General features: G+C 45.0%; 1 protein-coding gene across 5 annotated transcripts in view; it reads left to right on the top strand.

Moving 5' to 3' along the window:
• Positions 1–22,317, top strand: part of NR5A2 (nuclear receptor subfamily 5 group A member 2) — a 114,918-nt gene extending 92,601 nt beyond the window's left edge. For all 5 annotated transcript variants that reach the window (XM_024130671.3, XM_007127660.4, XM_007127662.3 and 2 more), the window contains exon 7: positions 21,997–22,317. In XM_024130671.3, the coding sequence (XP_023986439.1) occupies positions 21,997–22,244 (248 nt within the window). In that variant the 3' untranslated portion in view covers positions 22,245–22,317. The remainder of the gene's footprint in view (positions 1–21,996) is intronic.
• The last annotated feature ends 394 nt before the right edge of the window (positions 22,318–22,711 follow it).

The raw sequence follows: 22,711 nt of genomic DNA, 5'->3' as shown, positions 1-22,711 counted from the left end.
CCTTTTCTATTGATGTATCAACTATAATAGTTACAAGCAGCTACAGAAAAATCAATAGCGAGCTTTCATTACCGTGTACATCAAGCGAAGAGCCGCGGCAGCAGAAGCATACCTGGTGAGACCCAGCGTAGCAGCGGCGGAAGGTGCGCCCACGTGACCCGTTTCTCCCAGGCTGAACGGAAAATGGTGGGATTTGGCACATCAGTGGTAGGGAGTTTTAGAAATGCTGCTGTATTTGAAACAGAAGAGTAGAAGAGAGCCTGGGAAAGCCACTCAGAAGGCACCGAGAGCTTAAGCATCTTTCACAGCAAAAGCAGGCTCTTGCCCAGATGGACATAAAGATGCTTCTCCTGTGGGTTCTGTTTTGCAACTGTCCCCTTCAGGTCCTCTGGGCGGCAGGAGGACGTTCCAGGTTACTGTGTCCCCTACTGACTCTCTGAGCAGGAAGTGACCACTGCTGAGGTGAAAGGTACAAAAGTTACACGTCCACCTGGCCGAGGACGGTGCAAACCGTGTCCCTGTAAAGTGATATCGCCAGAGTCCAGTCAGCTCAGGAGGCCCCACAGACACGTAGATGAGTTGAATCCTCTTACAGAGCACACGGTGGGGAGAGACTTGGGATTTTAGAGCAACAAGTACCTTTATTTGCCTTGAGAGCATCTTGGCTACCAATCCACGCCTGGGAGACAGGCAAAGCCTCAGATCTTCTCTAGCATTTCAGCATCAACTTGGGCAAAAGAAAGAGGAGATCTACAAAGCAGTTCCTAACAAGTCTCGAATCTGAGCTGTGTACAATCGTAAGTCCTACTAAATTCCCAAACTCAAAATATATGTACAGTGAAATGCACACACACACACACACACACACACACACATTCATTACTTTCTGATAGTAATGATCTAAACGGTAAGTCCCCTGCATACGAACCTTCAAGTTGCAAACTTTCAAAGATGCGAACGTGTGTACGCGTGTCCAGTCACGTAAGTTACGTGTTCACGTGTCTGGCACACATTGTCACGTGAGTGCATCCTCTACAAGTGATTGTGCTTTTGTGTACTTTACTATACAGTACTGTATAGAGTGCGGTAGTACAGTATCTTTATTTCAAGCCTAGAATGTCCAGGAGCAAGCGTAAAAGCAGCAGTATACAGCCAGTTGTGTTAGCTGGGTACCTAAGCTAACTGTGTTGGACTTACAAACAAATTGGACTTCCGGACGTGCTCTCAGGACAGAACTCGTTTGTATGTGGAGGACTTACCCCCTAAAGGTTTTTCATATTTCACTACTATGCTCCAACTCCAAACCCCCATTAGGAAAATTATCTTTAGAGATCATATATTTATCGAGAAGGTGGAAACTTGCACCTGGATAATTTTTGCATTTGTATAAGAGTCTTAAAGAGCTACGAAAATATTTTTTGGAAATGTCACTCAACATTAAACAAACAACAAACAAACAAGCAAAAACCTTGAGCAGGAGATCAACCTCCCCAAAGGAGCATTTAAAGATGAATCTGGGGCTTCCCTGGTGGCGCAGTGGTTGAGAGCCCGCCTGCCGATGTGGAAGACTTACCACCTAAAGGTTTTTCATATTTCACTACTATGCTCCAACTCCAAACCCCCATTATGAAAATTATCTTTAGAGATCATATATTTATCGAGAAGGTGGAAACTTGCACCTGGATAATTTTTGCATTTGTATAAGAGTCTTAAAGAGCTACGAAAATATTTTTTGGAAATGTCACTCAACATTAAACAAACAACAAACAAACAAGCAAAAACCTTGAGCAGGAGATCACCCTCCCCAAAGGAGCATTTAAAGATGAATCTGGGCTTCCCTGGTGGCGCAGTGGTTGAGAGCCCGCCTGCCGATGCAGGGGACGCGGGTTCGCGCCCCGGTCCGGGAAGATCCCACATGCCGCGGAGCGGCTGGGCCCGTGAGCCGTGGCCGCTGAGCCTGCACGTCCGGAGCCTGTGCTCCGCAACGGGAGAGGCCACAGCAGTGAGAGGCCCACGTACCGCCAAAAAAAAAAAAAAGATGAATCTGAACGAGTGGTTTGACTTCTCTGGGTTGGTTTGTTTGGGAGTGGGGGGCAGGGAAGGGAGAGAGGAATATTTCAATGATGAAGTTTTCAAATATTCCATTTTCTTTCATATTATTCCCGACTTCTGGGTTTTTTGGTTTGTTTTTTTTCCTTCTGTGTTTATATGCTACCAGATTTCGTGTGAGAATGTTTTAAATTTCCCTTTGAAATTCTGACAACAGAACGGACAGGCTCTCCTCTTCTGCACGATGGCCTCAGAGATAGATGCTCCTTTCCCCGGCTAGTCAGGTGGCTGTGACATCCACGAAGTTACCCTTTTTATTTGCCAATGTCCCCGACAATTAAACCTGTACAGATCATTCATACATGGCCAATCTCTAATTATATTCTTGCTCTCATTTATTTCTTTTGCTATTTTCCTGGTTGATGTTTTGCACGTTAGTTACATGCAGTTATTTTTTTAACCTGCTTTAGAGGTGGTGGTCCGGACTGTAATTGGAGATCTAAGTCAAATGGAATATCATCTGGATGGTTTCCAGCCAGAGGCATCGTTACAAAATCCCTGTGAACTCAGCTAACACGTCTCTCCGTGTCACACCCGTGCTCTTTTTCAATAATTCTGTTGCCTGGTGGCCAAAATGCAGTCTCTCCACGTACTTTATTTCGCGTAGTTAAAAAGAACCCTTTCCATGACACACTGAATGAACCCTAACACCAAACATGCTGGGGCTGCCCCTGAGCTGCTGGCGGCTGCAGACAGAAGGCATAGGCCCTGGCAGGAAACCCCGGAGCAGGATATTGTGCCTGGGAGGGGCTTCCCAGCCCAGCTTCCTCAGCCCTGTAGGGTCAAATTAATGGGGAAATCCAGAATGACAGCAAATTTGCCATCAACTCATCTGGCTCCCCGCCAGAGAGGTTGCTGGTCTGACATCCACACGTGCAGTGGGTGTTGGATGTTTTTTAAAATAGGTGCAGTGAAAGAGAATACGTTTTAAGCAGGAATCGAGGATGCAGTCAAAATGAGGTGATAATGTATGAGAAAATAAACAAGGTGAGGAAGAGAGAGGAGGGAAAGAAAAAGGAGGGAAGGGAGGGAGGGAGAAGAAAGAGAGAGAAGGGAAAGAGAAGGAAAGAAAGAGGAAGGAAGGAAGAAAGAAAGGAGGGAGGGAGGGAGAATCAGTTAGTAGTAGAAAACCAAATATACGCTAAAGCAAAGGAACGATTATACTTATTTCATTCCCTAATCATATACGATTTGAATTTTCTTCCTAATCCAGAAAAAATAAAGGAAATTCATATCTCAGAAAAAGTACTCTGGAATTGCACTGGCATAAATATTATCCTGTGATCCAGTTGAATTCTTAAATTGGTGCATTCTTTATGCAAATTAGTTAAGAAAGATAATTTGGATATTTTTATATGTTTCACAAGTATTCTTTCCACTTTCACCCCATCACGAGGTCTTCCCATCACAGGGATCCCCGTCTGCCCTGCTTCTTCCAACTCCTCAGTGTAGGACCCTTGCCACCTGTCTCAGCGTCCAGAAGCCGAGCATGTGAGCATGTCAGGAGTGCTTGTGCAGGAGTGTTCTAGGACCAGCCTCACAGATGGTGTGATTTCCTGAGCTAGACCCCCCCCCCTCGCCAGTGGCCGTCCTCACACTTGACATATTTGGGAAGGCACAGGCTTGTCCTGAGGCAGAGGCCACGCACCTCTCTTCACCGCCTCTAGTCCAGCCACAGGGGAGACACCTGCTGACCTTCCACTGGTTCAACTGATCTCAGTGGTCCCAGGCCCCGTGAGTGTCCACAGAACAGTGAGTGACACTCAAGAGACAGAGGGAACCCTCTCCTGGTGGTCCCACAGCAACCCACCACTCGGAAGTGCACACCCTGATTACATAAAGGGATTATGGGAACCCCAACCAAACGTTTAAGAAGCGTCTTACCAGAGACAGTGATGGACCTGTGCTCAGGAAGCTGCCTTGTTTTTTCGCTGATCCCTGGTGTCCGTTGACTCCAGTCTCACACCTCCACTCTTCTGGCACCTGCCTGAGCGGCTGGAAAGCTCTTTCAGAAGTTTAAAAAGGTTTCATTTCACTGGCACATCAATTCTGCACTTCCAGCCTCTCAGGGGACCCCCTTTGTAGACGGGGCTTTAGGGATATATCAATGCTGCAACTTTGGGACCAGCATTCAACCGTGCTTCAGGAGGGGGGAAGGAACTTTTTCTCCCTCACCTCCACTCTCACCAAACACCTTGTCTCCCAGTAACAAAATGCAGGGCATGATTAAAGGCACAGAGGGCAAAACTTGCAAATCCAATGGACCTGGATTCTAATCCAGTTCCCAGTTCAGTCTGCCACCAACCAGCACCAAAGTGGAATAATAAAAACAACAACAACAACGTCAACCTACTGGGTGGTCTCAGCCTTAAGTGAGATAATGGGAGCATAGATAGAGACCTCAGAAATGTTTCTCGCTGATGTTATTAGTTAGTAGGCCATTCACCATAAATATACAAGGTCCCTACCTCACAAGCTGAAAATGCTCAGATGGCTGTTACAGGATAATATGTATTTCCAGACATCCAACTGATTTCCTTTCCACCATGACTTTTGTTTTAATCAGAGAAATAAGAACTGTTCTTGATTGGATGATGAGGGATTTGTTTGCTTTGAAATAGTGAAGAGAAACAGTTGGTCTGGTCACCTCATACAATCTAAGTTGTATACCTTTTTAAAAAGAGACATCTTTATCCACAAATGTCATATTCATAGAGTTTAAAATTAAGCTCAGGGCTTCCCTGGTGGCGCAGTGGTTGAGAGTCCGCCTGCCGATGCGGGGGACGCGGGTTCGATCCCTGGTCTGGGAAGATCCCACATGCCGTGGAGCGGCTGGGCCCGTGGGCCATGGCCGCTGAGCCTGCGCGTCCGGAGCCTGTGCTCCGCAACGGGAGAGGCCACGATAGTGAGAGGCCCGCATACCACAAAAAAATAAAATAAAATAAAATAAAATAAAATTAAGCTCAGAAAAAGATTTGGCTTTTTTTCACTATTACACAATAGACTGGGAGAAAGACAAGCATCTCAAGAATCTTTTTTTTTTTTTTTCTGTTTTGAGATGTGTTTAATGCTTTGAAGAAGTGTTTCTTTAAAATGTAGGAAATGGAAGCTTCCTTATTTCTTCACAACCGAAGAATAAACCACAGCGCAGTTCACTCTTGGAAGAGCCTCACCGGTTCTGGAGTCGCCGTTGCCTTTGGTCACTGTCAGATCAGCTCCCAGATTGCTGTTTGTGATCTAATGTCACTCTGGAATTTTAAAAATTATCCCCGATTTTCTCTGTTAATGAAGGCTGAAGGACAACAGATAATCGGCAGATTATCCAAAAATCGAATCTTTTTTTTGTTTTGGTTTGGTTTTTTTGTTTGTTTTTTTTTTTGGTACGCGGGCCTCTCACCGCTGTGGCCTCTCCCATCGCGGGGCACAGGCTCCGGACGCGCAGGCCCAGCGGAAATCAAATCTTAAACAGCTATTTCAATCCTCTGCTTCACAAGATGAGAGCTGTTATGAATACCAGCTGTACCTCAGAGGTGCTGAGTGGTGTGGAGCTGCCCTTGAACTTGATGTGGGTCCAGTCACTGGGCCCGCACGAGGCACAGGGCAAGAGTATCTGGTGTTTCGTCTCATGTCCTGAACACTTAAGGAAATGCCCATGAGACACGGCAGACGCCACCCAGGGCTCCTCGGGGCCACAGGAGCGGCCCTGGCTGTGGGAATTGGTACAGGGAGAAGGTCGCGCAGCTCAGCATCTCCCCCGCTGACCCTGACCCCCACCGGAGCCGCTCTGGGGGATGCCTCGGGTAAGGAAGAGCCTTCTCTGCGCTGGAGATACTTCTCGGCAAGGAAGTCATCACTGGATGAAATGACTAAAGGTACTCTACGGCCTAGGCACTGTCCTGCCTCGTGGGAATGACTGTTAAAATACATTTAAAAGATGAGGAGGGCTTCCCTGGTGGCTCAGTGGTTAAGAGTCCGCCTGCCAATGCAGGGAACACAGGTTCGAACCCTGGTCCGGGAAGATCCCACATGCCGCAGAGCAACTAAGCCTGTGCGCCACAACTACTGAGCCCGCGCTCTAGAGCCCACGAGCCACAACTACTGAGCCCGCGTGCCACAAGTACTGAAGCCCACGCGCCTAGAGCCCGTGCTCCGCAACAAGAGAAGCCACCGCGATGAGAAGCCCGCGCACCGCAATGAAGAGTGGCGCCCGCTCGCCACAACTAGAGAAAGCCTGCGTGCAGCAACGAAGACCCAACACGGCCAAAAAAAACACAATAAATTTAAAAGTAAATAAAATAAAAGACGAGGAAACTGAGGCTTGGAGCCTTTTCCTCGTTCCAAGGTCAGCTGGCCAGTGAGAGGTTCACAGATTTAAAATCACCTTTTCCCAGCGGTGGAAACGCAAGGATCAAAAATTCCCCTGAACAGTCAAGAGTTGGCTATAATACAGCCCCAAGAGCGCCAACCTCTGCCGACTCCTAAATTCATGATACCTGGGTGTGGAAAGGTATGGTCACCACCTATCCATCGTTCCCTTGCTCTGCAGGCTTAGAACTGAGCACAATATTTTCCAGAACAAATATGATCAGATATAAGGTATTGTAATATCAGCGCTATCACTGTCTTAGCAAATCCCACAGTCACATCAAGGCGGGCAGGTGGGGTGTGGAGAGCTTCCTTTGCAAAATGTTTCAAGCTCTTAAAAGTTCTCAGTCTCATCTTTCCTGTTACTTTCTCTGCCACGTCGTTAAACAAATACAAAACAAATTGGTGGCGGATTTTCTGTCTTTCATGTACAAATACATATCCCTAAGCAGTTGGATGAATTATTAACTTATGTTCAAAAAATTGATAAGTATTTGGCTTTAATGATCTTGTGAGGTAATCAGTTTCCCTTCCCCTGAGTTCTCTCCCCAAAGACCTCTGTTTTCTTTTTACAGTCAAATGATTCAAAGTAAGTCTTGGTTCCGCCGAATGATTTTTTTTTTTCCCCTTCATTCAACCTCTGATCTTATTGAGCGGAATTTTAATAAGCTGAGGAAAATGATGTAATGATAAGTAACAAGTGTATCTAGCTCTTAAAGAGTAGTTTTATTTTAGCTACAAACTTAAAAAAAACCAAACAAACCTTGGATGTTTAGAACAGACATATACAAATAACAGTTCTCATATGGGCCTAAAGTTGCAAGCATTTTCCTGATTGTGATGTTACTTTTTAGTACAAGTGGAAACAGAACATGCAAAGTACAAGAAACCTCACTAATTCAACTTGGCAACAGAAAGCTGAATTCACATGTAATTAAAGAAATGCAATTTTAGTGATCTCACCCCAATGCTTTGTCCAAAATAATAGAGTTATCACAGTGGGGTACAATTAAAAGAGGATTGGGGTCATCAGATGCAGCATTAAAAATCCCCAATTCTGACAGGTTTTCCACCCAATCCTATCATTAATCCATGGTGTGTCTTTCTCAGAAGGCTGGTGCCCGGCCTGCCAGGAGTGTTGGGGGAGGGGAGATAAAAATAGATGAAAAGGCTTTGACAGAAGTTCAAAGAACTAAACACATGTTTCATTCTCAGAAATTGTAAGACCCACTAAGCCTATATTTCATAAAACACCTTACAAAAGGCCTTTAACAGTTAAAAAATGGATTTTAAAATAGATGACACATAACTAGTACTTTCAATTCCTTGAATTTCTGATTCTGCTGCTGGTTTCAGATAGAGTTTATTTCTCCGGAGTTAGATATTCACAGTGTGATTCAGAAAGGCATTCTTTAAACTTCTGATCAAAAATAAAACCCGACTTGAATAGAGCTCAAGGAGCTGAGTGTCAATTCGTGCACCAACCACAGAAAGTGCTGGAGTTTCCCATAGTCTCTATTTCTTGCCGTTTGGGAGGCAAAATTCCTTACCTTGTTACACATTCTTGTATCGACTTAACTGTAATGTGTTTCCTTCTTTTAAAATAACCAAGACTTACTCTTTCAAATGATGCGTGTGTTACATTCACGCCTTGGTTTCTGTTGAAATGAGTGACATGAGAACTGGTCCACCGGGTGTTTGATTCTTTCACATCCAATCACAGCTGCCACTGGGTGGGAGGTGTGGAAGCCAAGTCAGAGCAGTGATACCCCCGGGGCCCCATCACCCAGGGAATCGGGTCGGAAGCACCGCTGTATGGTGGGGACACATCTGTGTCTTTCTGGCACCAGACAGTCCTACCGTCTGGTGGCCTTGGTACCAGAGAAGATTCCTTGAGGTTCCTGCCCAATCAGCTACAGGCCCTGAGGTCTGAGTAATACAAGTGATTACAGAATAAACTGGTTATTTGGGGGAGACTGGCAAATGCCTTTTTTTTTTTTTTGACATTTCCACCGGCTCTTTAGTTGGAAGGAAACTTCTCCCTCTTCTTCCCCCCGCTTCCCTGGACCCTCTGCGCTTCTCATCCCTGGCCCTTTCCATCCCTCGCCACCTCCCAGGCCTGGAGGACAGAGAAAACAGGCTGGAACCAGCCTTGTGTGTGTAGAACAAGCCGCCCCTGGCAATGCAACTGCGGCTGCTGCCTGTGGACTAACAAGAGACCTTTAAAGAAGAGGATTTCTTTCAAATGCTGAATTACGAAGGAGTGTTGATTGTATGGGTAGAAATATCCAGAAGAATACATCTTCTGTCTTCCGGACTCTGGCTCCAACGTGGAAAAATGTTTGAAGTCAGCTGTGTATTGCGAATACAGTACCTTGTTTACTAAATGTACATTTATATTCTCAAATGTTACCCTTTCTTTTTTCTCTTAGAAATAACCTCTCCCAGAGTCCGTAGGAAGGTTGTACAACACTAATCAAAGCTGAGTACGTCGGACTGAGTTGGGCTTTTTGTCACTCACTCTGTCACAAAATAATATTTTAACTGGCTCAGCTAATATGGGATCCAAGTTCGTAAAAGTTTGAAATCAAATAATTAAATGCAAATACGGTCTTCATCCCAAAGACGATAAGAATGCCTTTAAGCTAATATTTTTAACAAGAACGGTTGGACAGCCTCTCTTGTAAATTTTATCATACCTGAGGCAGTTTTCCTTATTCGATTAGCTGGAAAGCTGAATTTATCCTGAGGCAAAAACCAGACGTGGAGCCCAGGCTAAATTCAACAACTGGAGCTTAAGTTTGGCTTAATATATCCCCACTTGGATCTGCCTGTTTAATTCTCTTTCATATGATAACGTTGGTTTATTCATAGGCTTGACTTGCCTGTGAACAAACTGAAGCCCGTACCTTATTCGAAGGGAATAAGAAAGCGTGGACAAAACTGCAGACTTTCCTGAATGGAAAACAAAAATGCAAACGTATGATTCAAAAACTGTTTTAGAACGTGACTACGAGAGTGGGGTGAGGAGCTTTTCTCTCTGAAGAAGGACAGCTTTTTATGCATGTGGATATTTCCTATTCTGAGAGGACAGATGGTCTTTATAACAAGATAAGGACCCAGGCTCCCAAGGCCGGCCGGCCAGGGCAGCTGCAACTTGAAATGCTACCTATTTTATCAAAATGTTGTATATATTTGCCCTTCATATTATGTCTGTTTGACAGACAGCTTTATTTGAAATTTAGGGGGAAACCGGGAAATTACCTCATCCGGTGCCCCTTTAAATTCTGTTTCCTGGTTCAAAATATTCCATCGATTCCCAGCCAGAGACCTGTTTTTTTTTTTTCCCCTTTCATTCTCCATGCATTTTTATGTGGCTTTCAGTATCACGTGGCATGTAGAGGTTGATAAAACTTACAATCTGTTTCAATTCTTGATCTTAAAACCCCTGTAGTATAGCCTTCCTTCCTCATTTGTATCCCTCAGAATTCTGGAAAACAAATTGCAAATGTATAGAGAGAAGGAAAATAATGAATGTCGTATGTCAGAGGTTGGTCCCTGACGTAGCACAGAGACCCCAGAGAGACTTTTCTCAGCATCTTCAGATTACGTACCACTTCATAACATCAAACAAACCAGATGGTCTTCCTTCTCCTACACGTTGAACTCAGTTTCTTCAATTTTGTATCAAATTGTGAAATTATTTTGAGTCAAAAATTCCTCATTGTTTAGAGAGGAATGATAGGAAATGTGTTCTACTGTTATAGCTGAAATTGGTTATGAGTTTAACCATAACCAATGAGGAACTCTGAAACTGCCAAGCTGGGACTTGGGCTCGTTTGAGGTGTTCAGTCCATCCTTAGGGAGTTACTCTGCATATGGTTCATATCCGTGGGAGCTTCATTCAAAGTAGCAAGTTTCCTGGGATCTGTATTGGGCATCAGGGCTTCCACGAGGACGCCGTCTAGGAGGAGAGGCAGGACACAGGGACTGTAGGTTCAGGAAGGCCTTCCAGACACAAACGAGGCGAAGATGGATGTGTAAACTAATGTGAAAATGTATTCTCTCGTTTAACAAGTGTGAAGGGCGTTCGACTTTGTCCAGGCACCGTGCTAGGCCTGGGGAGGGGTGACCGTTACCGAGGTCGAGATCCCTGTCCTCGCAGTTGACAGGTAACCAGGTGACATCCAGCGCCCCCTGTGATGGGCAGACGGAGATGGGCTTGGGGGAGGCTTCCTGGAGGCCCGAATGTCTGTGCCAAGGCTGGGGGACATTGGTCTGAAAATGGGTGCAGGAAAATCAGGAGCGGGGGCAGGCTCCCAGAAACCAGGGAATGGAGCGTGTGGTGTTACACACCCAGGTTTGTGATGCCCGCTAGCCTTTCAGGCAGGCTGTCCAGGAAGCGGTTGGCTCTACAGAACAGAATAAAGCCATACCCTGCAGCCTTCAGCCTGGGGCCTTGAGTGCGCGGGGGAGGGTGGACGGCGCAGCAGAGGAAATAAATGTTCTACACGCAGAAGGTGCAAAGGAGGCGAGAAACGCCGGCTGCCTTGGCGCTGCAGGCAAATCACCCAGCTAGAATCCCCACTGAAACAGTGTCCCTAGAAAGCACAACACAGACTGGAGTTGGTGCTTTTTGTTTACGATTTTGAAACGGTTCTGCACGAAACAGAGTCTGCCGTGAATTTGAAATGGAAGCATAACAGCATGTCAAAGGCCCCCAGAAAAAAGAAGAAGGAGGAAAGAAAGATTTTGGTTTAGGGCCAAGCAGTATTTAACCAAGAAATGTATTCTTTCATTCATCCCTCACATATTTAGTGAGGGTTTTCTCTGTGCTGTGCACTGGCCTAGATGCTGGGGCTCAGCTGCAAATTAGACCAAGTCCCGGCCTTCACAGCTTTCCTTCTACATTTTTATTTATTTATTTGTTTGTTTGTTTGTTTGTTTTGGCTGCGTCGGATTTTAGTTGCAGCACGCGGGATCTCTGTTGAGGCATGAGGGCTCTTCGCTGCAGTGCACGCGCTTCTCTCTAGTTGCGGCGTGTGGGTTTTCTCCTCTCTAGTTGTGGCGGGCAGGCTCCAGGGCAAGTGGGCTCTGTAGTTGTGGCATGCGGGCTCTAGTTGAGACCCATGAGCTCAGTAGTTGCGGCTCGTGTGCTCAGTAGTTGTGGCACGTGGGCTTAGTTACCCCGCGGCACGTGGGATCTTAGTTCCCTGACCAGGGATCGAACCTGCGTCCCCCGCGTTGCAAGGTGGATTCTTTACCACCAGAGAAGTCCCACAGCTTTCCTTCTTGTGGGATGTCAGGCAAGCATAACAAGTAGACAAACAACCGTATACTGTGAAGTCAGTCAGGCATCGATAAGAAGGTACAGTTTAGGGATGTGAGGGAAGAGGAAACACAAAGTGGATAGCGGTCACTCTGCGGCATCTGGAATTGGTCCACGGAAGGAATACACAGGTAACCTGGAGGGTGTCGGTGGCCATCTGGTTCTGCAGAGCAGTGGATTCTCAGGTGTCTGTTTCATTATGTTTAATAACCTACACGTACAGTACATCATTCAGTGTTTAATTGTGGTAAAATACACAGAACATAAAATTTCTTTGTTTTTTTAATTGAAGTATAGTCGATCTACGATGTTGTGTTAGTTTCTGCTGTACAGCAAAGCGACACAGTTATACGTATATACACATTCTTTTTCATACTCTTTTCCATTATGGTTAATCCCAGGACACTGACTATAGTTGCCTGTGCTGTACGGTAGGCCCTTGTTGTTTCTCCATCCCGTATATAATCGCTTACATCTGCTGACCCCAACCTCCCGCTCCACCTCTCCCCCAGCGCCCCCCCCTTGGCAACCACCAGTCCGTTCTCTACAGAACATAAAATTTCTCACTTTGCCGCTTTTAAGGATACAGTTCAGAGGTATTAAGTCCATTTCTGTTGTTGTCCAACCAATCTCCCAAACTCTTTCCATTTTGCAAAACTGAAACTCTGTACGCATTAAACTACCCCCATTTCCCGCTCCCCCCGGGCCCTGGCAGGCACCCTTCCACTTCTGTCTCCATGAACTTGACTGCTCTGGGTAGCTTAGGTAAGTGAAATCATGCAGTGTTTGTCTCTTTGTGACTGGCCCACTTCGCCTGGCATAATGTCCTCAAGGTTCATCCACGTCGCCATCCGTGTTGTCCGCGTTGTACGAGAACGTCCCTCCTTCTCAAGGCTGCTCACTGTTCCATTGTGTGTAGAGACCACATTTTGTTTATCTCTTTACCCAGAAATGGGCACTTGGGTTGCTTCCACCTTTTGGCTACCGTGAACTGTGTGTCTGTGAACGAACGCGGGGGCACGCATAGGTCTCGCACACGTGGCATGTATTTTTAAGGAAAACTAAGGCAGAGTCAGGAGCCACAGTGATCTGATAGTGAGGCAGCGCTGTTTTAGCAATGGTTCTCCACAGAGGCTTCTCCGAGGGGCTGATGTGCGAGCAGAGACTCGGGTGACGTGAGGGAGAGAGCCCCACGTGATCAGGAAGAACCATCCCGAATGCAGGAACAGCAAGTGTGAGGTCCCGAGGCAGAAACAAGGAAGAGGACCACTGTGTCCGGAGAGGAGCCCGGCAGAGATGGGGTCTCGGGGTCAGACTGGGGCACGGATGTCCGTCTTATCCTGAGAAGGACATGTATGTAAACTCACGGAACAGTGTTTGGTTCGACACATTTAAGTGACGCCGTTTGTATCCAATCTATAATCTGTAGACTTCCGGAAAGGGTGCCTGACCCGTGTCAGCACCCGGAGGCAGCTTTGCAACTTCTGCAAGCTTTGTCCTCAAGTCCAGGCAAAAGCTACACCTTTCCTTGTAAAGGGGGTCGCTGCTAGGACATAAATGAATTCAGGTACCATTCTCCTGTGGCACGGTGTGTCAAATCGTGGCTGCATACTAAACAGAGTTTGAAGTAATTTGTAATTCAGGCCAGAAACCAACTTGGGGAATTGAAGTCCTATCCGGACAGTTGAGCCAAAACGCAGGTGATGGGGTGGGTGCAAGGGATGCTTGTTCCTACTTGTTTGTTGACGACGTCAATCCAGCACCTTCCTTCCAGAATTTGGGCTCATAATCACGCAGTTGTAGACTCTTAGAGCTGGGTGACAAGAGATCGTCAAGGCCAGCCCTTGCCCTTCACAGGCCAGGAAACTTGAGGCCCCAAAGCGTGACATGCTTGTGATCTCACAGTTGGAGACAGAATCAGGACTAGAAATCACGACATTTGATTAGTGAGGAATGTTCTTCTCCTTCGGGAAAAAAAACACTGCCTCTTGGGGGTGACATATTATGAACGCAAAACTGACGAAAGGGCAGGCCCACTGCGGGTGACATTCTTTACGCAATGGTATTTCCCGAGCCTGTACTTTTTAGCAACCATGTGAGGCACTGCATTAGTAGCCTTTTGTTCGGAGTGTCATATGTGTTTGGGGAAATTGGGCTTCAAAATGAAGAAAACATGGTGGAATATCTTTAACTGAAACCTAAGCCTTGGCCATGTTTTTCCTGAATATTCTCTGTGATTGAGGATAGGATAAACTTGCAAGTAATCTCTCTACCTTCCATTAATTTTGGAAAACTGCAACATCAGAGATTCTGTTTTGTCCATGAAGCTTTATGGCAGGAAAACGATCACATTGCTGGGTAGAAAGGTTACCTTCCGGGTGTGTATTGGTAGCAAACAAAATCTCCAAATTTCATCAGTAAAGTTATAAGAAAAATAAGGCCCTGTGAGTATACAATGCTTGTCCACTTTTTAAAGTTTATTCATATTTAAGGTATCATTTTACTTTTAAGCGATCCTAAGAATTATTTCCCCATTTTGCAGACGGAAAAACTGGCTCAGAGGGGACTGAGTGACTTGCTTGAAACTAGATTAGACCACCATTCCTGTCAAAAATCAAGTGGCTTTCAGACTTTTTAAATTGATGAAACCCTCTTTTCTGAATATAAAGCAGGTTAGAATGGAGAAACTTACTTCTTAGTCCCGGCACCTCCACAGCCCCGGTGGCAAGGGCTGGGCTCCGGCGGCCCAGAAAAGGCCCCCAGGAGGGCGCCTATGACGCTGGGCTCTGCTCAGTGTCAGCTGTGACTATTTTTAACCATGATCTGTGGCATTAAGACGATTACGGCGTGTAATACGTCAACGTAAGTGTCAGGAGTATGTTATTTCATCCAAATTCTCCGAAAACGTCATTCAGGGACCCATGAGAGCCTTTCGAAACTGAACCATGGGACCAACCAGCACACCCCTTTCTGCAAGCCCCGCACGTGGCAGGAACTTGTGGGCTGTGACATGGGGGGAAGGCTCTGCGACTGGGATGTCCCGAGCCCTTTGGGGCTCAGGTCCCACCTCTGTGATCTCGTGGGCCGGAGCCCAGGCGGTTTTGAGGGAGACACCAGTTCCAGCTCAGGACGTGTGTGACTCACTGAACCCCTCTCAGCCTGTTCCTTGCCCTGGAAAATGAGAATCATAATACCTTCCCTGTAAGATTCTTAACGGTATTAAATGAGATAGGTAAAGAAATCCCGTGCACGTTGACAAGCGCTTGCTACATGTCAGCGCCGCCCCATTCTCTGGGTGTGTCCTTAACTTAGAGATCGTGGAAAAGCTGTTTAATCTCTCTGAGTCTAAATCTCGTAACACCTGTAATGCCTTCTCAAGAAAGAATCCTCGGCAAGGTGGCTGCGTCCAGAGTCCCACCGCTGAACCCTTCTCCTCTCCGTCCACACGACCCCACCGACTCCGGGGGTTTCGTCCATCGCCTGTCCGCGGACGGCTCCCAGATCTGGACACCAGGCCTGCCTCTCTGCTGCGTCTAGACCTGTATCTCCAGCCATCTCCCCGGCATCCCTAGGGAATGTCCCTCAGGCCCCTTAAACTCACCATGGCTGCCCCTCCAGTCCGCTCCAGCTCCTGCTGGAGGGATGGCCCCCACCTGCCTGCCTGCCTGGCGTCATCCAGGACCTTTGCTCGCGATTAATCCGGGGCCAGCAAGCTCTGCTGAGTCAACCATCTTGATGCCTTTCAAGTCCATCCCCACCCCCGGGGCCACCGCGCTTGTCACCTGTATTCCCGCGACAGCCTCTCCACCCACCTGCTCTTTCTGACTCAGAGGGCTGACCGCGTCCTTCCTTCTTAAGATCTTGCAGTGCTTCTGCGTGGCTTCCAGAACAAAATGCAGACTGTCTGGTGTGCCGCGCCCTTCTCAGTCCTAAACCTTAGGGTCCATCCTGACTTTACACCCTGCTCTCCTCCATGGAAGGTAAGCCGCTTGGCGGGGCTCCAAGGACCCCGTTTCCTGTCTCAGAGGCTTTGTGTGGGGGTCGCCGTCCCCTGCCCCCTTTTCCTCTCCGTGTTGCTCAGCTCACCCGTTTCCCAAAACCTCTCAGGTGGGGCTTCCCTGGCGGCGCGATGGTTGAGAGTCCGCCTGCCGATGCAGGGGAGGCGGGTTCGTGCCCCGGTCCGGGAGGATCCCACGTGCCGCGGAGCGGCTGGGCCCGTGAGCCACAACTACTGAGCCTGCACGTCCGGAGCCTGTGCTCTGCAACGGGAGAGGCCGCGACAGTGAGAGGCCTGCGTACCGCCAAAAAAAAAAAAAAAAAAACCCTCTCAGGTGTCACTTCCCCCAAGAACCCTTCTTGCCCCCAGGCCCTGGGCTAGGTGCCCATCCTGTGTGTGTCAAGGGCACCCACTTCTTGTCTCTGAAGCACTGGACACAGACTGTCTCTTTTATTCCTCTATCTTCAACACCGGGCACAGGGCTCTTTGAATGAATGAATGAATGAATTCATAGATTGTGTGTACGTAAGGTATGAAAGAATAAGTGAAGCATGGTAGCATGTTTTGTAACTTACGAAGCACCAACCAGTTGGAAGGGCTTCTTTCTACATAGAGAAATGATACGTATGCTGTACGTCCACATTTTTACACAAAGTTCCTGTCAAAGAGTTGCATTTTCTTGTTAGGAATTTGTATATGAAGACATTGAATTGTATGTTCTGGTCGCTAAAAACAGCTCTTGGCTAATAATCATACACATGTGCACACATATACACACACACATTTATGTAAAGGACTTACCAGTAATGAATTTAAAATCTTGAGTGTAAGTTGTACTGGAAGCAGAGTAGAATCTAATCTCAGGCATCTGCACTAAGAGTGTCCTGTCTGCCCATCTCCAACCCCTAAGGAGCCCTCACTATTAAGTGAACTTGGTTCATATGAAAAGAGCTAGCATGTTGCTCTCCAGAAGTTCCTACAAAATTATTTATACAAATTATTTAAATATAGCCCTTTAAAAATAATTTTTAAATGAATTCCTTATAGAAAATTCATTTCCTTTCTCCTTTGCTGGCCTGTCAAAGGAAAGGGTCTTCTGGGGACAAATTGTGAGCCAGTTTACAGATGTCACCCCTCCAAAAGCCACAGGGGAAAGAAGTGTTCTCCGGGTGCAGAATGGTACCTCTTTTCCCCGCTTTGGTATCTTTGAAAGGACAGGATGAGATTTTTTTTTCCCCACGTGTGGAAAGTGAACAAAGATAATTATATTCTTGGGCCATTTGATTCTCCCGGCCCCCCAGGCTCCTTGCTCCGCAAAGGACCAGTCTATGAAAAGAGTGTGCTGACTGGGAGAATTTACAGCCTATGCCACATGGCAGGTACCAGGGAGACAGAAGAAATCAGTATCTTCATCTTCAGAAAGAGCCTGAATGCCACGTAATGACCGAAAAGCCAGCTGTAATATATTCAAGAAGACCTAAGGGTTTACTTTCCACTAAGGATGGAAAAAAATCTGAGTACCCCACTGTGAGCTTATCGTAATGCTGCCTCACATAAAAAGTTGGTAATTAGTCCCTGAGTGAATAAAGTAGAATAGATGATAAGAGATTGATACTTAGAGGAGAAGCTCAAAATGATTTTGCCAGTCATCAAAATTTAAAGGCGCTGGAGAAAGGGTTGGATGCCTCTGTCTGTTTACATACTGTTTCCAACTCAGAATTTATAATGATAGGGTTCATTAACTTGCGTTTCTAAATTGTATTGAGATGAAGTTTACATAAACGTCGAAGAAAAGCGTAATGTGCCAAATGCGGGAGGCTTTGGGATGAAGCACCACAGAAGAACTGGGGGGAAATATCAGCTCATTCACGAATTTCCTGTGTTATGGACTCCTAGTAGGGATGAGCTAAGACTCCCAAGCATGCAAGCACCCGTTCATTAGAGGAGGGCTCGGTTGGTAGGGGAGCATATCCCAGAGGAAATGGTGAAGATTGTAAATGTATTTCATGTTTAATTTTTCAGGAAAGGGCATTGAGTAGCATAAAAAGGAATTCTATGAGCATTATGGGAGCACACTTAAATTTCTGGACTCTTCCTAAAAAGTACATACAAGTGAGCTACATGAAAGAGAAAATTCCAAGTCTTCCGAGAGGTGGTGGCGTCTGTGTTTTGGCACTTCTCCATTGGCTTTTTTTTTTTTTTTTTAATTCACAATGTTTAAAGGTTATATTCCATTTATAGTTATTATAAGATATTGGCTATATTCCTTGTGTTGTATGATATATCCTTGTAGCTTATTTATTTTGTACATGGGAGTTTGTACCTCTTAATTTCCAGCCCCGATCCTGCCCCTCCCCCTTCCCTCTCCCCACTAGTCACCACTTGTTTGTTCTCTGTATCTGTGAGTCTGTTTCTTTTTTGTTGTATTTATATTCACTAGTTTGTTGTAGTTTTTAGATTCCACATATAAGTGATATCATTACAGTATTTGTCTTTCTCTGCCTGACTTGTTTCACTTAGCATGATACCCTCCCCGTCCATCCACGTTGTTGCAAATGGCAGAATTTTATTCTTTTTTTTATGGCTGAGTAATATTCCATTGTATATATGTACCACATTTTCTTTATCCATTCGTCTGTTGATGGGCGCTTAGGTTGCTTCCATATTTTGGCCATTGTGAATAATGCTGCTGTGAACATTGAGGTGTATGTATCTTTTCGAATTATTGTTTTCATTTTTTTCAGATATATACCCAGGAGTGGCATTTCTGGGTCATACAATATAGTTCTAGTTTTAGTTTTTTGAGAAACCTCCATACTATACTGTTTTCCACAGTGACCACACCAATTTACATTCCCCATAGTGGAAAAACCAAGGTCTGCCTGTCCGCCCGAAAATGAAAGACACCCGGGAACCCAGGGACTCACAAAAGAATTGACCCCAGGATTCTTTGAACAGAACACACTATTACATTTAAAATATTTCAGGGAGAGGTCTATTGTATAAACCAGTTTTTGAAAGCTGCTCTCAAATTAGAAAAAGAAAGGAGATAGACTTATAAGATACATGACAGCTAATGTAATAGGTCATTTTATAACTAATCAACCTTGGACAAATACACCACTAATATAAAGCAAACGTTAATTGGAGAAATCCCCGGGGAAGCCTTGACTAAAACATATAATATATAACATGTCACCCGAAGATGCTGGCAGTGTACATAGGGAAATGGACGATTAATAAAGGCGGGCAAGATGCAGTGAGAGAGACAGGAGCTGAAAGAGATCAGCCAGAGCAATGGTCCAGGAACTTCTTGGTCGGTGAATGAGAGTAATTCAATCAAAATCTTTTTCTTTCCTTCCATCCTTTTTTAGGGGGCCCGTGCCGCGTGGCTTGTGGCATCTTAGCCCCCGACCAGGGATTGAACCCACACCCCCTACAGTGAAAGGGCGGAGTCTTAACCACTGCACCACCAGGGAATTCCCTCTTTCTTTCTTTTTTTGACCTCGTTGCTTACATATCAGAATCATTGCCACTAAATTACGAACTGCCTGTACAGACATAGAAAACAAAATAGACATTCAGTTAGTAAGTACCTTTGGGGCAACTAGCAGCATAACTTTTTTTGTGTTTAATGATAAACACATTAAAAACACAGTATTTTCCTTCAGAAGGAAAATTGCATGTATTTTTAAACTTTGGGGAGAAAGGTGGCAGTTTGGACCAGTATTCGCAGAAATCATCCAGCGAATGCTGATCTGAAGATTTTAATGATTATATGTACTAATAGTAAGTGAATAAACCAGAACTTATGATCCATCCTTTGTTTTATGTTCGTTAGCAGTTGGCTGTTTTTTTTTCTTTTTTCTTAACAGAGTCCCATAATTTATCACAGAAGGTTAAACCTCGTTCTCAAAAAATACATTTATCAAAAAAAGAAGGTTTCAAAAACAACTTTCTGAAAAGACTATTATTCGTTTATCTTGCATTTCATTCCCTGCAAATTCCTCCCTATAAACCTCCGTGACTATTGCTAGCTTTTCTTGCTGTGAGAATATCTTTCATTGTAGCATAAAATAGTACTTACTCCATTTCGATTTTTTTTTCCTATGATTGTGTTAAAATCACTGTAACACTGGAAGTTGCTTGTTTGGGTTTTTTTTTTTCAACTTCTTACTGGTAAATAAAAGAGAAAACTAAATTTTTCCTTACGTTTCATGTTTAAGTTTAAATGTTTTCTTTAGGTTGTTGAGTGGAGGGTAAAGAGAAGCAGCACTAAGAAGTTGGTCAGAATTCAGATGAACTGTTTTTGCATTACCCGCTCTCTGCTGTGAAGCTTTATGAAGGACTGAGGTCTGTAAGCAGAGTGTGAGCCTCTGAAAGTATAAGAGCGCGGCAGAGAAGCAGGCTAACGCGAGTGTAGATTTTTCTGTCGTCTGCCCGGGTACAGCGTGGTCAAGGTACTTCCAGTTGTTTACGTTTTGTAATTTTGAACCAAATATAATATTTCTAAGTATTTTAAATAACTTAAAATAACTTTTAAGACATTTTAGATGAGACAGATGGAAACTGCTTTATTAACTGTCAAGTGCCACGTGGGTACAACGTCCAGTGGGTAACAATTTAAATGTCAGTTTAAATGCCACAGGAAGGCGTGAGCTCATCGTGTAGCATTTGTCTGTTTGTACATCTCATTAATAAATAATCAAATATTTCTGATTCTCCCATCGTACTTTGACATAGCTGTGATCCCGGACGCTCACGCTGTGTCGGTACTAATTCCCCACTGTTTTTAATTTGGGGCAGAGATTTGGGGACGGAAAGGGGGAAGCATGTTTCATGCAGAGTTATGGCTCAAAATGTAAACACTGAAATCATCCTGGACACATTTCAACAGCAAATGTTAAGGCAGCCTATTGTAACAGCATTTAGAGATACCAAAATGGACCCGCACATACATACAGGCTAAGGTTGCCAACATATAGAGCCGAAAATATTGGATAAGAGTTATTTTGGTGACTCTTAACTGAGTTTAGCACCTTTAACCTTTTAGTCATAGTATTATGTGGTTTATCTATAGAATCGTTCTTATTTATTTTTCTCCAGTTAGAAAATAAAGCGGGGGGAGGGGTGGATGCATCTGTTTACCTTCTTAGCATGGATGTCTGTAAACGCACACGCATAGCCATGCATTTCTTCCAGAGGCTTCTATATACACATTGTGTAAAAGTGGTACAGTTAACATAAATAAACTCCACAAGAGAAATACCACCACGACCGTTTTCCCTTGCTCCCTGTCTGTGTGTGTGTGTGTGTCGGTCTGTCTTTTGACTCTGTTTCCCTCTTATTCAGCATTTATGAGGACCTGTAAGGCAGAGGATCTCCAGGAGTTAGGCGGGGTGGATTGCCTGCATCCTTCTCCTCTGCGTGAGCGACTCATGTCCAGAAGGAAAAAGAAAGAAAGGAAAAAAAAAAAGTGAAGTATCAGACTTCAGAAACCACATTCAGGTTAAAGGGTGCCGGCCATCCTGGCCTGAACTCTGCCTAGAGGACAAGGCTTTCATTTGATAAAGATCATTAGTCACCGAGACATATATTTTAGAGAGTTCCCAGCAGCGGCTATTCCGCTGGCAGTCACTGGAGTGTACAGATGGTTCATTAGCATAGGCTAGACAAGTCAAAGGCTTTCAGAATCATTTAGAAAATGTCAAACAGAAACAAGAACCCTGTCACTTTTTATTAGAATTAACTACATCATACCCTGGACACAGATTTCACCTTGGGTCAGAAAAATTAATACAGAATTCTATGAATTGTGTCATATACTGGGTTAAGATAGGTCTTCCTAGAGGGACTCATTTGCTGGCAATATATTATGATCTCTCTGCTTTAGGAATCCTTAAACCTTTCCTTTTGTGAGATATGAAAAGAATTGACCTTGCTCAAAATCCATTGGTGTCTAATTGATTTGGAGGTGTAGGCAGAATTTCAACAAGACATTATTCTTCCAAAGCTCTTTTGTGATCGTTTTCCCAGGAAGCTTGGTGAGTGGGGCTGGCTGAATATCGAGCATTGTATCAAGTCTGCTTTATGTCGGGAGGAAAATACCTCCTTTAACTGAACACACTGCTGGGGTAAACAGGAATTAAAACATCATGGAATTATAGTGGGTTTTTTGTTTTTTGTTTAAATCCAGATGTCAAAAACCTGGAGAACTTCCAGCTGGTCGAAGGTGTCCAGGAGCAAGTCAACGCTGCCCTGCTGGACTATACGATGTGCAACTACCCACAGCAAACAGAGAAATTCGGGCAGCTGCTACTCCGACTACCGGAAATCCGGGCCATCAGCATGCAGGCCGAGGAATACCTCTACTACAAGCACCTGAACGGGGACGTCCCCTACAACAACCTGCTGATTGAAATGTTGCACGCAAAACGAGCGTAGGTACAGCCCCGAGGAGTGTGGCTTCCAAAACACAAAGAGATCGGTGGAGGAAAAGAAGAAGAGGAAGAAAGGGGAAAAAAAAGAAAAAAAAAAAAAAAAAAAAAAAACTCTGAATGGCTCCAAAGCAACACGAATTAAACACTTGGTTTAAAGATATTGAAGTTAATAAAGCGTAATAATCAAATACTTAATAGCCAATAAATGACGGATCAGGGTATTTGTATTGCAGACTGACTCAAAGGCGTCACATCCCCAAAGAATTCCGTATAAAAGACATTGGAATGGAGTGAATTGAACTCACAGGCGGGTCCCAACACCACATCAGGATGAAAATGGACAGAACAGTTCTTGTGTATTGAAACTGATCTCCGCTGTGAAGAAATCTAGGAACTGATCTGTGTTATCCATCAGGCTTTCGCAGCGGGGGACTGGAGCTTACAGAATTCCTCCGTGGTAAAGCTGAACTG

This window comes from Physeter macrocephalus, chromosome 4 (assembly GCF_002837175.3).
Source record: "Physeter macrocephalus isolate SW-GA chromosome 4, ASM283717v5, whole genome shotgun sequence".
Classification (NCBI taxonomy): Eukaryota; Metazoa; Chordata; class Mammalia; order Artiodactyla; family Physeteridae; genus Physeter; species Physeter macrocephalus.
This window is presented reverse-complemented; position numbering and strand designations above follow the sequence as displayed.